Genomic DNA, 12,143 nt, shown 5'->3' with positions numbered 1-12,143 from the left:
CATGAGGCAGAATCAGAAAAAATTAAGAATATGATTTAAACAAGATAATTCGTGATGCTGTATAATCCCTGCCCTCATATATTTGACCCACCACCATGTCAATCACTGTGGACCACTCATAGTCCACATCAGTGTCTTAAATTGTTGAACATCACAGGAATTACATTCTATAACCTTCCCAGTATCTCAACTGAGGTGATTGGCATTTAGGAGCATCTTAAATTGTTACTACCTCTCAATGCAACGTGACAGATTCCCAGACAATAAGCCATAAAGGCCTCACTTCACCACAGGTGGAGATCTTCTCATCCGGCTCAGGTTCAGATAAACCCGCTAATTGTGGGCAAACCCAGATATTTGTGCTCAGTAAATACCTCTGAGAAGAGAAGAAGCTGTGCGAGATGATGCGATAAGAGCTGCCTTTAAAAGCCCTTCGGCTGGGCTCCGGAGGAGACACTTGGAAGCTGACGAGCGACGCAAGATGCTGTCGGTTCTGCTGCTGGTTCTGTCAACTCTCATTCCTGCTTCTGCCTGGATTGTAAGTGTTTTAATCAACTCAGTTGTGCTTTGTAATCCAATTTAAGCGGGACATGTCTGTTTCTTTTAGCCTGTGGAGGACTGGGAATCTGGCAATGTGACTGCATCGGTGGGTGAGTCGGGTGAGTGCATCTGTCACGTGTATTTGCCCGACACCACCTTCCCTGCCAACCGGGTTCAGCGCATGCAGCAGGTCACCAAGGATCTGCTCTTGGAAATGGAAATTCAAATGAACAAGGTGCGCACGTAGTCGGCTCTGATGCTTTACAAGCATCCGCGCCTGAAAAAAATGTATGTTGAATCCATATTTGTTCTCCTCCAGATGGTCAGCTATGATGGTCAGCTGACTGTTTACCTGGAGGAGCTGATGGACCTGACGGTGAGAGTGGCCATGATGGACACCAACCCTGATGATTACGTCAAACTGGACTTTGAGCTTCTCAGGACTGAGCTCAGAGAGTTTGAGGCTCTGGTGTCTCAGCTCAGAGACTCCCTCAACTCCACCTCGCCCCTGTTTGACAGTCTGTTCACTGAGGTCAGCTCCTTTCACCCAGTCGCTCTTCAGTCCTCCTCACTGGTAACTCCACAATGTCATTTCCCCGATTGCGCGCTAGATCCGCAACATGACTGCCATCGTGAACCAACTGGAGACCATTGACAAGAAGAACCTGGAGGTGATCCGACTTGAGTTCGCCAAGCTGCAGAAGAAGTTAGAGAATTGCCAGAAGGAGCAGGAGTTCTTAAAACCAGACATTGGTAAGTCACATTATGGATCATAGCTCAAACATTAGATTGTGCCAGCCATGAACAGTATTTTTCTTCTTTTCCCAGGCAACTGCAACAATACTGGAATCATGGCCGTCAGCAAACCAACGGTAGTCCAGCTGAATGCTCATTTAAGTGCAAGCTATCAATATGGAGGCTGGGGTAAAGACTCCAAGCCCATCCGTGGCTATGAATCAATGTACTTCTATGGTGCATACAGCAGTCCCGCGGTGTATGACTTCTATCTGTACTCTGACTACGATAAGCTGCTTCTCAGGACTTCCTTTAAAGTCCATGACATACCAAACGGGTGGGTAGGTACTGGTAACAACTACATCGTTCACGGCAACACCATATATTACCAGATCAATTCGCCGTTCAGTATGTCCAAATTAAATCTGACCAGCTCCAGATACGAGTACAGAGTCATCCCAGCGGCTAGCCAAAGATTCTCCTACAGTTACTCTAATAATCAGAACTTGGACTTTGCAGCCGATGAGACAGGCCTGTGGGTGTTGTACGCCTCAGAGGAAAGCAAGGGTAAGATCGTTCTGGCCAGAATAGATGAGAAATCTTTTGGCATAGCAGAGGAGTTTAACACCGGGGCATTCAAGCAGTTAGCCGGGAACGCTTTCATGGCCTGTGGAGTCATGTACGCCACCAGGTCAGTGGATATGTACACGGAGGAGATCTACTACGCGTTCAACACCAAGACCAATGAGGAGAAGCACCTGAACATTCGCTTCCCAAAGTTCCAGGAGAACTACTCCAACCTGGACTACAACCCCACCGATCAGAAGCTCTACATGTACAACAATGGCTACTATGTGTCCTACAGTGTCAGGTTTAACAATGAATGAGCCCTGAGCTTTAGGATCTGCCGTATTGTGATTGATGCGATCGATCTGTATTTACCCACTGTTGTCACTATAAAAATACAGTGTGAACTGTAACACATGCATGACTCCTCTTTGCTGTCATTTCCTGAATAAAATCAAACTGAAGCATTCCAAATGTTAAAGTTTTTATCCTAACTTTTATGAAACAATAAGTCAGCATGATTATCATCATTTCTGGAGTCAAAGCATACTTCACTCTACTTAGATGAAGTAAAATGGTGGGAAACTCTAAAATATCAGTGTTTTATCATATAATTATGACAGAGGTGAGCAGGCATCAAACATTATTTGGATGGTAGAGTGAGCATAATTTTTGATCGCCTAGAATAATGATTAAAGGGTTCGAGTCCACAAAACAAACAGAGCGGAACTAACTAGCAAACTGCAAATCAAGAATTGAAATTCAACATTAAAAGTTATTTCAGCCAGCCTTTTCCAGATGAATATCAAGCCAGTTATCATATAAACCCATCTAACTGAGCCAGCGACTTCTGGCTGATAAATATTAACTGACCAATTCTCAATTCTTTGCCAGATCTCTGCATCCGAACGCCTCATATAAGCCCTCAGCGCCGTCAGGCTGGAAGGATATTACACTTGATTCTTTATAGAATGTAAATAACATGAGTGAAAAGATAAACGTGTGTAAAACCAGTGTACAGTCAGTTGATTGTGGAAACGTGGCTCAGGCTGCTGTGTTATCAATGCCGGACGGGCGTTGTTCTCTGACTGAATAAACAAAACCGACTGCAGATCACACCTGAACACCTGCTCTGATCTCAAGGAGGCAAATAAAGTAAGGACCGCACGGTGACGTCATGTGATTTAACTACGCTTTGAGACGTGAAGAGTCCACAGATTTGAACAGTCACCCTGTGAGACAACATCCAGGAGCGATGTCCCCGATGCTGCTGCTGCTGCTGCTGCTTTCCCTCCTCGGCCCCGTGCTGGCCTGGCTCGTAAGTTTCCACGATTTCCAGCCACCCTCGTTACGTTTGACCCCTCAATTGAGAGCATTTTCTTGCAGCCAGTGGAAGACTGGGAGAGCGGGAACGTGACCTCGTCTGGCGGAGGACTGGAGTGTCTCTGCAGCGTCTTCCTGCCTGACAGCAACTTCCCAGTCAACCGCGTTCAACACATGCAGCAAATCACCAGCGACATGAAGCGGGAGGTTGAGATCCAGATAAATAAAGTAAGTCAGGGGGGAACATCACCTTTCACGTTGCTTTTTCACATCGCTAAGGTCAAATAAATCAGCAATGCTGCATTATATAATTAGAAAGTCATTTCTTTGCATGGCTGGACCTGATGCTGCTTCTATGACCGAACAACACTGGTTCAGCCTGGCTGATTATTCATTTTCAGGGCTTCGCCGCTTGCATGGCCCCTAATAATACAGATGTCTGGTTTTGCTTCTATACGAATCCCCCTGAAAACATAAAACCAGTTGGAATGGACATATTTTCTCCTGTTTCAGATGGTGAGCTACGACACTAAGCTGGAGGTTTACTTGGAGAAACTGATGGACCTGACGGTGAGAGTGGCCATGATGGACAGCAGCCCTGATGATTACATCAAACTGGACTTTGAGCTTCTTAGGATTGAGCTCAGAGAGTTTGAGGCTCTGGTATCTCAGCTCAGAGACTCCCTCAACGCCTCCTCACCGGCGCTCGACAGCCTGTTCACCGAGGTGAGAACGCGGGTCAATTGATCATCCCAGGGGGGTTCTAATCCTGTCTATATGCTCCAGATTCACAACATGACCCTCATTGTGAACCAACTGGAGACCTTTGACAAAAAGAACCTGGAGGTGATCCGAATCGAGTTCCTCAAGCTGCAGAGGAAGTTAAAGGAGTGCCAGGAGGGGCAGGAGTACTTCAAACCAGATATTGGTCCGTTGTCAGCCTTTTTCGTTGCAGTCGTGTGAGAAGTTGAACACAATAGACAACAATGGTAACATTTTTCTTTGTTCTCAATAGGCAACTGCAACAACACTGGAATTGTGACTGTTAGCAAGCCCACGCTCATCCAAATAAATGCCCATCTGAATGCTGGATACCAGTATGGAGGCTGGGGGAAAGACTCCAAACCCGTCCGAGGTCATGAGTCGATGTACTGGTACGGCGCCTACAGCAGCCCATCGGTGTTCGAGTTCTACCTGTACTCTAGCTACGACAAACTCATCCAAAGGTCCTCCTTCACCCACCACGGTCTGCCGCAGGGCTACGAGGGCTCCGGCAACAACTACATCGTTCACGGCAACGCTGTGTACTTCCAGGCGAGCAACCCATTCCGAATGTCCAAATTAAATCTGACCTCATCTGTTTATACCCATCGGCAAATGACAAAAGCAAGTGAGACCTACACCTACGTGTACTCGCCAAAGCAGTATTTGGACTTTTCAGCTGATGAGAAAGGATTGTGGGTATTGTATTCCACCGAGGAAGCTAACGGTAAAATTGTCGCGGCTAAAATAGATGAGAAATCATTTGCCGTTGAGGATGAATGGACCACTAATGCATTCAAACCTCTGGTGGGGAACGCTTTCATGGCGTGTGGGGTTATGTACGCCACCAGGCCCGGAGATCTGAATACGGAAGAGATCTACTATTCGTACGATACCCGGACTGGTGAGGAGAAGCAGATGAGCATCTACTTTCAGAAATTCCAGGACAGCTTTGTCAATCTGCACTACAACCCCACTGATCAGAAGCTTTACATGTACAACAAAGGTTATTACGTGTCCTACAACCTCAGGTTTGGCAAAGAGTGAGGCCTCTGTCTCGATCTGCTGTGTGGTGATTGATGCAAACGATCTTCACTGACTGCACCTGATGTTCTTCTCTGAAATAAAATCAATACTGAGCATTTCATCAAGTGTCCTGTGTTCATGAAATTGCAATCATCAGCGAAAAAAACAACAGTTTGGAGAATATCTCCAAAAACTAATCTGTAGATCAGACCCCTCTCTTCAGTGCTTTTAGGATAATGATGCAAACATCTTACCCACCCCCCACATCAACACTGGAGCTTTCATCCCCCCCTTTTCCTGTAAAGTAGCTCTCCCTTGGGTGGAGCCACTCTCCTTTGTGCAGCGACTGGAGCCTGGCTCCATCTGGTACTGAGCCACCAAGATTAGAGGTTCTGGGCGGCCACTCACCCGTTGGCCGGTCAACATCAAAGCAAGGGTTAATGATGCTTTGATGACTGAACGTTTCAAAATTGAAATGTTTTACTATTCAAAGCCAAAACTTGAGTTGAGGTCAGCTGGGAAGTAGAAGCCATGGTAGGAAAATCTCTGCCGGCACGCAGAAAAACAACACTGTCTCTTTAAATCTGCCTGCGCCTTCAGTGGAGAGTGCGGGGGAGTGGGAGTGGGGAGGGTGGGCTGAGGGCGTGAGCATAGCTCGGGTGACTTGCATGTGACGCTACCCTTAAGTGACATCACTCTCAGCCAATCCTGTGCCTCGGCTCAGCTCTCCCCTCCCCCTATTCCTCCCCAGACAAGTGTGTCCAAGCTGCTGAGGACACGGGCTGCTGCTGGTGCTGATGCTGCTGAGTCGGGGGAGTCCAGGCCATGCTCCTTTCTCATCCACTACAGAAGGTATCAGCGCTCATGCACCTGCTCTTATAGTCGCCGGGATGTGCCGTCTCAATGCCCGTGCATGTGCATGTTGGGAGGGGGAGGATGGTGTTGAAGGAGGAGAGCTGTGAACGGCCGTGCGCGTTTCATAACGCTCCTTAGATGATGTCGCCTCCATGACTGTGGCCAGGATGGGGTGTGTAGGTGTTTGACGGTGCTGTTTTACAAGAGAATTTATCGTAAATGAATGAAAATGTTTGTGACTGATGGGGTAAATGGAGGAATGGTGCATTTGTAGACTCGCACGTGATTTTAAAAATCCTGTGCTGGTTTGGAATTCAACACCCACTTGAGAGGTGCAGGAGGATCTAGTTCAGTTGTCCTCTGTGACGACAGATGACTCCAACATGCTGAACTCTCTGAGTCACCTTTGTACTCCACTTCTTCTCATTCTTCAGTAATAGTACTCTCACTTCCTGTGCTGGTTTTTAGGTTAACCCTTTCCTTCTCTTCTAACCCAGATGATCATGCTCTTCCGCGAAGACCTGAGGGCTGGAGACGCCGGGATTAGACACACAACAGTCCCAGTGACCACCAACAAAGATGCTTCCTGTTATTGATCGGGGCCGGGAGCACATGTGAGTCCAGCTGGTGATTTCACTTTCCAAGCCTGTCAGCACCTCAGCTGCATCTGACATGTCTGAAGTCGGAGTCTTTTCAAATTCTAAAGCTGCGCTCGGGAGCAGGCCGACAAGCCCGTGACAAGGCGGCGATGGCGAAGAGAGATTACCTGGTGGAGGCGGCCAAGCAGTTCCGCATGGCCCTGGACAGCGAGGTCAGCGAGGACTACGAAGCAGCCTTCAGCTACTACAAGAACGGGGTGGACCTGCTGCTGAACGGTGTCCAGCGTGAGTAGATGCCATTCAAGTCTGTGCTAAATGTGTTGACTTTAAGGAAGCTTGTGTGCAAGCGTCATGTGATGGGATCACATGGAATGAATAGAACCAGGAAGTAACAAGCCAAAGGTTAAAGAGCCTTTTTTCTTTTTGTTGGTCCAACATTTTCCCCTCACAGTGTCAGTAGGAGGTTATCTGTACCCTTATCAGGAGTGAAGACAAAGGTTTGTTACGGTTCAGGTGTCCTGTGGATTTAGTCAGCTTTGCTCCTCTGCTTTCCTCTTGAATTACGCAGTGGATCCTAACAAGGAGCGCCGGGAGGCAGTGAAGAGGAAGACAACACAGTATCTGAAGCGAGCCGAAGAAATCTTCATAACACATTTGCAGGACAACCTTGTGAAGGGAAGCTCGCATTTAGGGGTAAGAGTCAGCCATGAGTCGCATCTGTGAAGTTCCATCTATGCAGCTGTTTCATGCTTTGTCAGGCAAGGCTCAATCATTTAGCATTGGGCATGAAAGCTTTTATATGACCGTATCCTCTGATCGCCAGGGTTACAGCAGTCTGAGATTCCGCCCTATCAGACACTTGAGCTCCCCTGTGGAGGATCTGGACATGTGTAAGGTGGTGGGGGTCACTGATAAGGTAGGACAGCGCTAGCTTTGAAAGTGTTGACTGAGCTCCGCTGTGGTGCCCCTAAACACCCGATGTCCCTCCCCAAAAGGTGCTGATCGTCCAGAGCATGGTCAACAAGGAAACGTTCGTCGTCAAGGTCAGTCTTCATCCGCGTGCGCTAATAATACCAGATCAGTTTTATCTTAGGCGTGACGGGACTGTTTATGGGTCAGCAGCGAGATATTCTTTGAAGCAGATGTAAGTTCATGTACGGCTCGGCACTGATCCGTCTGAAACTCCACTTCAGATTCCAGGAACAGGAGGGTTTAGTCATCTCAGACGGGACAATCCCAGCACGTCTGGCTAAATGTGTGACATTTGCTCTTTCCTAAGACATCATTGTTAATGTGTTCTTGCAGAGTCTGGTCAAATCGAGCTGGGAGAGCCGTGACCAGCCCACCATCATTCCTCAGGGGGTGCCCTATATGGTTAAGCTGCTAAGATATTACGTCAGCGAGGACGCCGTGTATCTGCATCTCGAACACGTCAAAGGTCAGCTGTGATTTAAAAGACCCCCCCTCCCCCCATCACTGCTCTTCTTGTATGTTAACTGTTGCTCCATATAGGTGGGAGGCTTTTCTCCAAACTCCACAAGCTGAGGAACGAGAAGGCCAGGGAACACCCAGAATGCCTCGCTTCCGGCCAGCACAACGCCAAGCTGAAGACCAGCTACACCTCGCCCACAATCAGCACAGACTACCAGCACAACAGTGGAGGCAGCACGGGGGGGATTCGGGACAAGCCCAACGATGAGAGTCCAGATGCAGAGTTTCCCACTTCCTGGGATGAGACTCAGAGGGTGGAGAGCTGTAGGACACACTCCTACATCGAGGAAACGGGATGCCTGCAGAACACGCGCTCTGCGGCGTCATTTTATTCGAAGCTGGAGCGGCTTACCTTGTATTCCGGCTCATCGGGGGCACAGGTCAACACTCGCATCCATCCACCAGCTCCTAGTTTGTGTTTGCACTCCAGTGAAACTCAGGAACACCCTGCTCTTCCTCTCCCGTGTGCTCGTGTCAGTCTAGCCCTTAATTCCATGTCAGATGTCAATCCAACAAGAGCCGGAATGGGGTTGACAGAGTGCAGCTCCGAGTTTGAGGAGGCCTGGAAAGCTGCTGATCCAGCAAAAAACTGTGAGATCATAAACCCCTATGCAGTGACTGACACTGGCGCACTCGGACAAACGACACCTCATACAAGCCAGACCTCATTCCTTAAAGGAGGATCAGCGAGCGGCTCCAATAATGGCTTGAGTTCATCCCCTGCTGTTCTGCACCTCCCTCTCCATTGCCAAACTCAGATCCATGGCAAGGTCTCGTGGGATAGCAGCAGCTCTCAACAGGGGTCCGTAGACTTGAAGCAGGACAGTGTCAGTCCCACCACGGAGGAAAAGAATGGAATAATAGTGATCAGGAGCACAGACAGAGCGATATTTTCTGACCATACGGACTCAAGGACAACATCAGGAAGCTCCTGGTCCTCCCCCACGTTGCTCTGCCACAGCATTGCGGGAAAACAGGGGTCTTTTCCGGGGCCCTCTCCAGCACTTTTGGGACTGAAGTCCAAAGTGGAAGCATGTGAGGCAAAAGGTGGTTCACAGGAGGCTCGAGAATCGAACCCCAGGGAGGAAGTGGCGCCAGCAAAAGAGCGATCGTTTATGAGCTGGTTCTCCTCCGGTCCACCGGTCCACAACATCAAAGACAACAAGGATGTTTTCCAGAAATCAGAAAAAAATGAGGATCAGGAGGAAGACCAGATCATAGAGGTGGACGGATGGTGCCACCTTCCCCAGATTCCTCTCAAGTCTTCCCCAACAGATAAGGCCCTGCAGAACTGCTGGGGTCTGCCTGAAGCAGAGGTGCGAGTCTGGGGTGCACAGATCCTGCTAGCTCTGGAGAGTCTGCACCAGCAAGGCATCCTGTGTCGAGACCTCAATCCCAGAAATGTTCTGCTCACCAGCAATGGTGAGTATTTCCAGTAGCTCAACAGTATCATATGTGAAAAATAAAAATATTAAATATAAAATATAATAATATTCGATCTGTTGGTTTTAATATGATCACAGGAAAAGTGTGCTTGACATTTTTTGGCCAGTGGAGTGAGGTTCAGTCCGAGATCTGCTGCAGAGCCATGGACCAGATGTACTGTGCTCCAGGTACAACATCGCACCAGTACACTCAGAATTTGTTTAATCCTGCCACCTAGTGGCAAAATATCGAACTGCACCTTGTTCGACGCGAACGTGTTTCCTCTCATTCTTTGGTGGCAGAAATCGGTGGAGTGACCCGAATTACAGAGGCGTGTGACTGGTGGAGTCTCGGCACGTTGTTGTTTGAGCTCCTAACAGGAATGGTAAGCAGGGCCTCTACACGCATGTTCAATCCTCCAGAATGAACCTTTGTAATGGTCCAACTGGATCACTGTGTCTCCAGCCACTGTGGCAGCTCCACCCAGCAGGGATCCACACACACACCCAGCTGCTCATCCCCGACCACCTCAGCACTGCCGCCGCGTCTCTGCTGACTGAGGTCAGACCGGAGGCCTCTGTTGAAGTATTCACACATGTACAACGATCCATTCACAGCAATCTTATCCATCACTGTTGTCCCACAGTTGCTCCAGTTTGATCCCGGCTACCGGCTGGGATCAGGAGGCGGAGGCGTGTGTGACATCAAGTGCCACCCCTTCTTCAGCAGCGTCTCCTGGAAAGCTCTGGGCTGTTAACAGCTGGGGAACCTCGGACCCTCCAATGTTCCACCCACCCCCCCAACCTGAACCTTCTCACGTGGTGAAAGTTCAAGTCAGGATTTTCCAAAGAAAAGTCAAACAATAAAAACTGAAATGTGCACAAGCCCTGTGTTCGAAATGATTACAGATGCTATACTAAATTATATTTTATTGTAAAGGGAATTTAAAATGCTATAAAGGGATTTAAAATGCTGCAGCTGTCGTTGTGCAGGTAGAAAACCATCAGCCTATTGCATATTTCTATACATGTCCCACATTCACTCAAGCCAGATTAAACCCAAAACTAGAGCGACCGTAGAGCAATGCAGATTTTATTGTTTTAAAACATTTCTTAAATAGTCTTTCATACACAGCATTAAGGAGAATTTCTGCTTACCATTGTGAATTCAGATTTTTTTTTTAATGTGCTTACTGTTTCAAAATAATGAACAGATTATACTGTTTATCTACAGTATATAATTATTCATCTGGCAATTGTGGAAAATGTTTATGTAGCATGTAGAAAATGAATGGTGGTGAACACAGATTCTAATAGGGGGGTTTCCTTTTCACCCAGCATATTGATGGTCTTCTCAATATCAGCAAAGTTCATCCCTTCCACATTTCGGATTACAGGAACCACCAGACCCTGAGAGCGAGGAGATGTTACCCCCCTGTGTGCATTTCAGACGCCACTGAGCTATAAAGCCCCCATTTGTCTCACCTTTGGTGTAGCCACGGCAACACTGATGTCCACGTAATCCCTGTACACAATTTCCTTCGTCGTGTCATCAATTACTGCAGGAGGATAAAGGATAAAAACATGAGATACAGTCAATCCTCTCAAGGCTACTAAGAATTTCCTCTCGAGGAGGGCCGGTTTGTTTTAATGTATTTGAGCGACAGACTGCTGCTTTGATGTAGTCTTGCTAATTAGGTCAGGCTGGTCAGAAGGCAGTAAATAGGGCAGTGCTGGTTTTGAGGTTTAGGTGGTGAACATGCTAAAGTGTAAATGCATCTTCAGGCCACCAGCACTGATGCAGAGGTAATGTCAGACCATCAACCATCAAGCCGCACGGAAACTTTAGCTTGAATCTGTACCCCCGTTGACGGCAGGTTGGTCAGTCAGAGCGTAGGCAGCAGCCTTCACAAACGCAGACATGAAGCCCAACTTGATGTTGTGTTTTTTCAGGAAGGCATCTTTGTACGTCTTCCTCATCTCGGAGATGTTGCTGCGGGGACACGGAAAATGAAGAGGGTTCAAGACTTTCTGCTGTAGCACAATGCTCTGTTCTTTCTCACGCCCATTAGCAATGAGGAAACATGCTGTCCATCTCAGCGACTCGTGTTAGGTGGCAGGTGTTCCTGTATCTAACAGTGTTTATTTGAAATGTGTTGTTCTTGCTGTATTTCTCTGGACAGATTAAATGAATATGTGGCCGTGTTCGCAATCACCGTCTGCTGCCACAAGAATGTGATTACAAGTGGTCCAGACCCTCAGAATGTGGCTTTTGAGATCGAACCTAAATAGGTTCTTGGTGTATTTAAACAGGCGCCTATCCTTGGCTCTGACCCCAGATCAGCTCACTCGAGATGCACGATAATTCAGGTGAAAAACAACCCTAACCCTGCTCATCCCCGACCACCTCAGCACTGCCGCCGCGTCTCTGCTGACTGAGGTCAGACCGGAGGCCTCTGTTGAAGTATTCACACATGTACAACGATCCATTCACAGCAATCTTATCCATCACTGTTGTCCCACAGTTGCTCCAGTTTGATCCCGGCTACCGGCTGGGATCAGGAGGCGGAGGCGTGTGTGACATCAAGTGCCACCCCTTCTTCAGCAGCGTCTCCTGGAAAGCTCTGGGCTGTTAACAGCTGGGGAACCTCGGACCCTCCAATGTTCCACCCACCCCCCCCAACCTGAACCTTCTCACGTGGTGAAAGTTCAAGTCAGGATTTTCCAAAGAAAAGTCAAACAATAAAAACTGAAATGTGCACAAGCCCTGTGTTCGAAATGATTACAGATGCTATACTAAATTATATTTATATGTAAAGGG

At 47.9% G+C, this 12,143-nt stretch overlaps 4 protein-coding genes and 1 long non-coding RNA gene across 6 annotated transcripts; 4 read left to right on the top strand and 1 right to left on the bottom strand.

Annotated features, from left to right (window-relative positions):
- Positions 1 to 453: 453 nt before the first annotated feature.
- LOC101065801 (olfactomedin-4-like) lies at positions 454 to 2,323 on the top strand. Its single transcript, XM_003962618.3, has 5 exons — positions 454 to 538; positions 608 to 775; positions 860 to 1,072; positions 1,152 to 1,293; positions 1,369 to 2,323. Exons 1-5 carry the CDS (start codon positions 482 to 484, stop codon positions 2,160 to 2,162), a joined length of 1,374 nt encoding a protein of 457 aa, XP_003962667.1. The 5' UTR covers positions 454 to 481; the 3' UTR covers positions 2,163 to 2,323.
- A 774-nt stretch (positions 2,324 to 3,097) lies between these two features.
- LOC101066025 (olfactomedin-4-like) lies at positions 3,098 to 5,189 on the top strand. The gene is made up of 5 exons (XM_003962619.3): positions 3,098 to 3,160; positions 3,229 to 3,393; positions 3,679 to 3,891; positions 3,952 to 4,093; positions 4,181 to 5,189. The coding sequence occupies exons 1-5, from the start codon at positions 3,098 to 3,100 to the stop codon at positions 4,972 to 4,974; spliced, it is 1,377 nt and encodes a 458-aa protein (XP_003962668.2). The 3' UTR covers positions 4,975 to 5,189.
- A 497-nt stretch (positions 5,190 to 5,686) lies between these two features.
- Positions 5,687 to 10,207, top strand: rps6kl1 (ribosomal protein S6 kinase-like 1). Of its 2 annotated transcripts, none has more exons than XM_011616844.2 (12): positions 5,687 to 5,805; positions 6,306 to 6,422; positions 6,515 to 6,692; positions 6,976 to 7,100; positions 7,231 to 7,323; positions 7,403 to 7,450; positions 7,713 to 7,845; positions 7,920 to 9,320; positions 9,422 to 9,511; positions 9,626 to 9,708; positions 9,789 to 9,884; positions 9,970 to 10,207. In XM_011616844.2, exons 3-12 carry the CDS (start codon positions 6,557 to 6,559, stop codon positions 10,078 to 10,080), a joined length of 2,316 nt encoding a protein of 771 aa, XP_011615146.2. In that variant the 5' UTR covers positions 5,687 to 5,805; positions 6,306 to 6,422; positions 6,515 to 6,556; the 3' UTR covers positions 10,081 to 10,207. The 2 variants fall into 2 exon arrangements, with proteins under 2 accessions (XP_011615146.2, XP_011615153.2); XM_011616851.2 differs by having other exon boundaries at positions 5,705 to 5,805; positions 6,531 to 6,692.
- Positions 10,208 to 10,394: 187 nt separating this feature from the next.
- LOC115248434 (dihydrolipoyllysine-residue succinyltransferase component of 2-oxoglutarate dehydrogenase complex, mitochondrial-like) lies at positions 10,395 to 11,716 on the bottom strand. The gene is made up of 3 exons (XM_029832162.1): positions 11,185 to 11,716; positions 10,808 to 10,881; positions 10,395 to 10,732 (listed from the first exon to the last, which is right to left on the bottom strand). The coding sequence occupies exons 1-3, from the start codon at positions 11,300 to 11,302 to the stop codon at positions 10,592 to 10,594; spliced, it is 333 nt and encodes a 110-aa protein (XP_029688022.1). The 5' UTR covers positions 11,303 to 11,716; the 3' UTR covers positions 10,395 to 10,591.
- LOC115248439 (uncharacterized) lies at positions 11,659 to 12,086 on the top strand. Its single transcript, XR_003887316.1, has 2 exons — positions 11,659 to 11,762; positions 11,848 to 12,086. It is a non-coding gene; the product is annotated as an uncharacterized lncRNA (long non-coding RNA).
- Positions 12,087 to 12,143: the final 57 nt, after the last annotated feature.

Source organism: Takifugu rubripes, chromosome 2, assembly GCF_901000725.2.
Source record: "Takifugu rubripes chromosome 2, fTakRub1.2, whole genome shotgun sequence".
Lineage (NCBI taxonomy): Eukaryota > Metazoa > Chordata > Actinopteri > Tetraodontiformes > Tetraodontidae > Takifugu > Takifugu rubripes.
This window is presented reverse-complemented; position numbering and strand designations above follow the sequence as displayed.

Excerpts from the sequence above, each read along its gene's own strand:
- LOC101065801 (XM_003962618.3), top strand. The coding sequence starts at position 482 with ATGCTGTCGGTTCTGCTGCTGGTTCTGTCAACTCTCATTCCTGCTTCT. Across the intron at positions 776-859 it reads TGGAAATTCAAATGAACAAG|ATGGTCAGCTATGATGGTCA; the intron begins GTGCGCACGTAG and ends GTTCTCCTCCAG. Across the intron at positions 1,294-1,368 it reads GTTCTTAAAACCAGACATTG|GCAACTGCAACAATACTGGA; the intron begins GTAAGTCACATT and ends TTCTTTTCCCAG.
- LOC101066025 (XM_003962619.3), top strand. The coding sequence starts at position 3,098 with ATGTCCCCGATGCTGCTGCTGCTGCTGCTGCTTTCCCTCCTCGGCCCC. Across the intron at positions 3,892-3,951 it reads TCGACAGCCTGTTCACCGAG|ATTCACAACATGACCCTCAT; the intron begins GTGAGAACGCGG and ends TATATGCTCCAG. Across the intron at positions 4,094-4,180 it reads GTACTTCAAACCAGATATTG|GCAACTGCAACAACACTGGA; the intron begins GTCCGTTGTCAG and ends TGTTCTCAATAG.
- rps6kl1 (XM_011616844.2), top strand. The coding sequence starts at position 6,557 with ATGGCGAAGAGAGATTACCTGGTGGAGGCGGCCAAGCAGTTCCGCATG. Across the intron at positions 6,693-6,975 it reads GCTGCTGAACGGTGTCCAGC|TGGATCCTAACAAGGAGCGC; the intron begins GTGAGTAGATGC and ends TGAATTACGCAG. Across the intron at positions 9,885-9,969 it reads CCGCGTCTCTGCTGACTGAG|TTGCTCCAGTTTGATCCCGG; the intron begins GTCAGACCGGAG and ends GTTGTCCCACAG.
- LOC115248434 (XM_029832162.1), bottom strand. The coding sequence starts at position 11,302 with ATGAGGAAGACGTACAAAGATGCCTTCCTGAAAAAACACAACATCAAG. Across the intron at positions 10,882-11,184 it reads CCAACCTGCCGTCAACGGGG|TAATTGATGACACGACGAAG; the intron begins GTACAGATTCAA and ends ATCCTCCTGCAG. Across the intron at positions 10,733-10,807 it reads TTGCCGTGGCTACACCAAAG|GGTCTGGTGGTTCCTGTAAT; the intron begins GTGAGACAAATG and ends CCTCGCTCTCAG.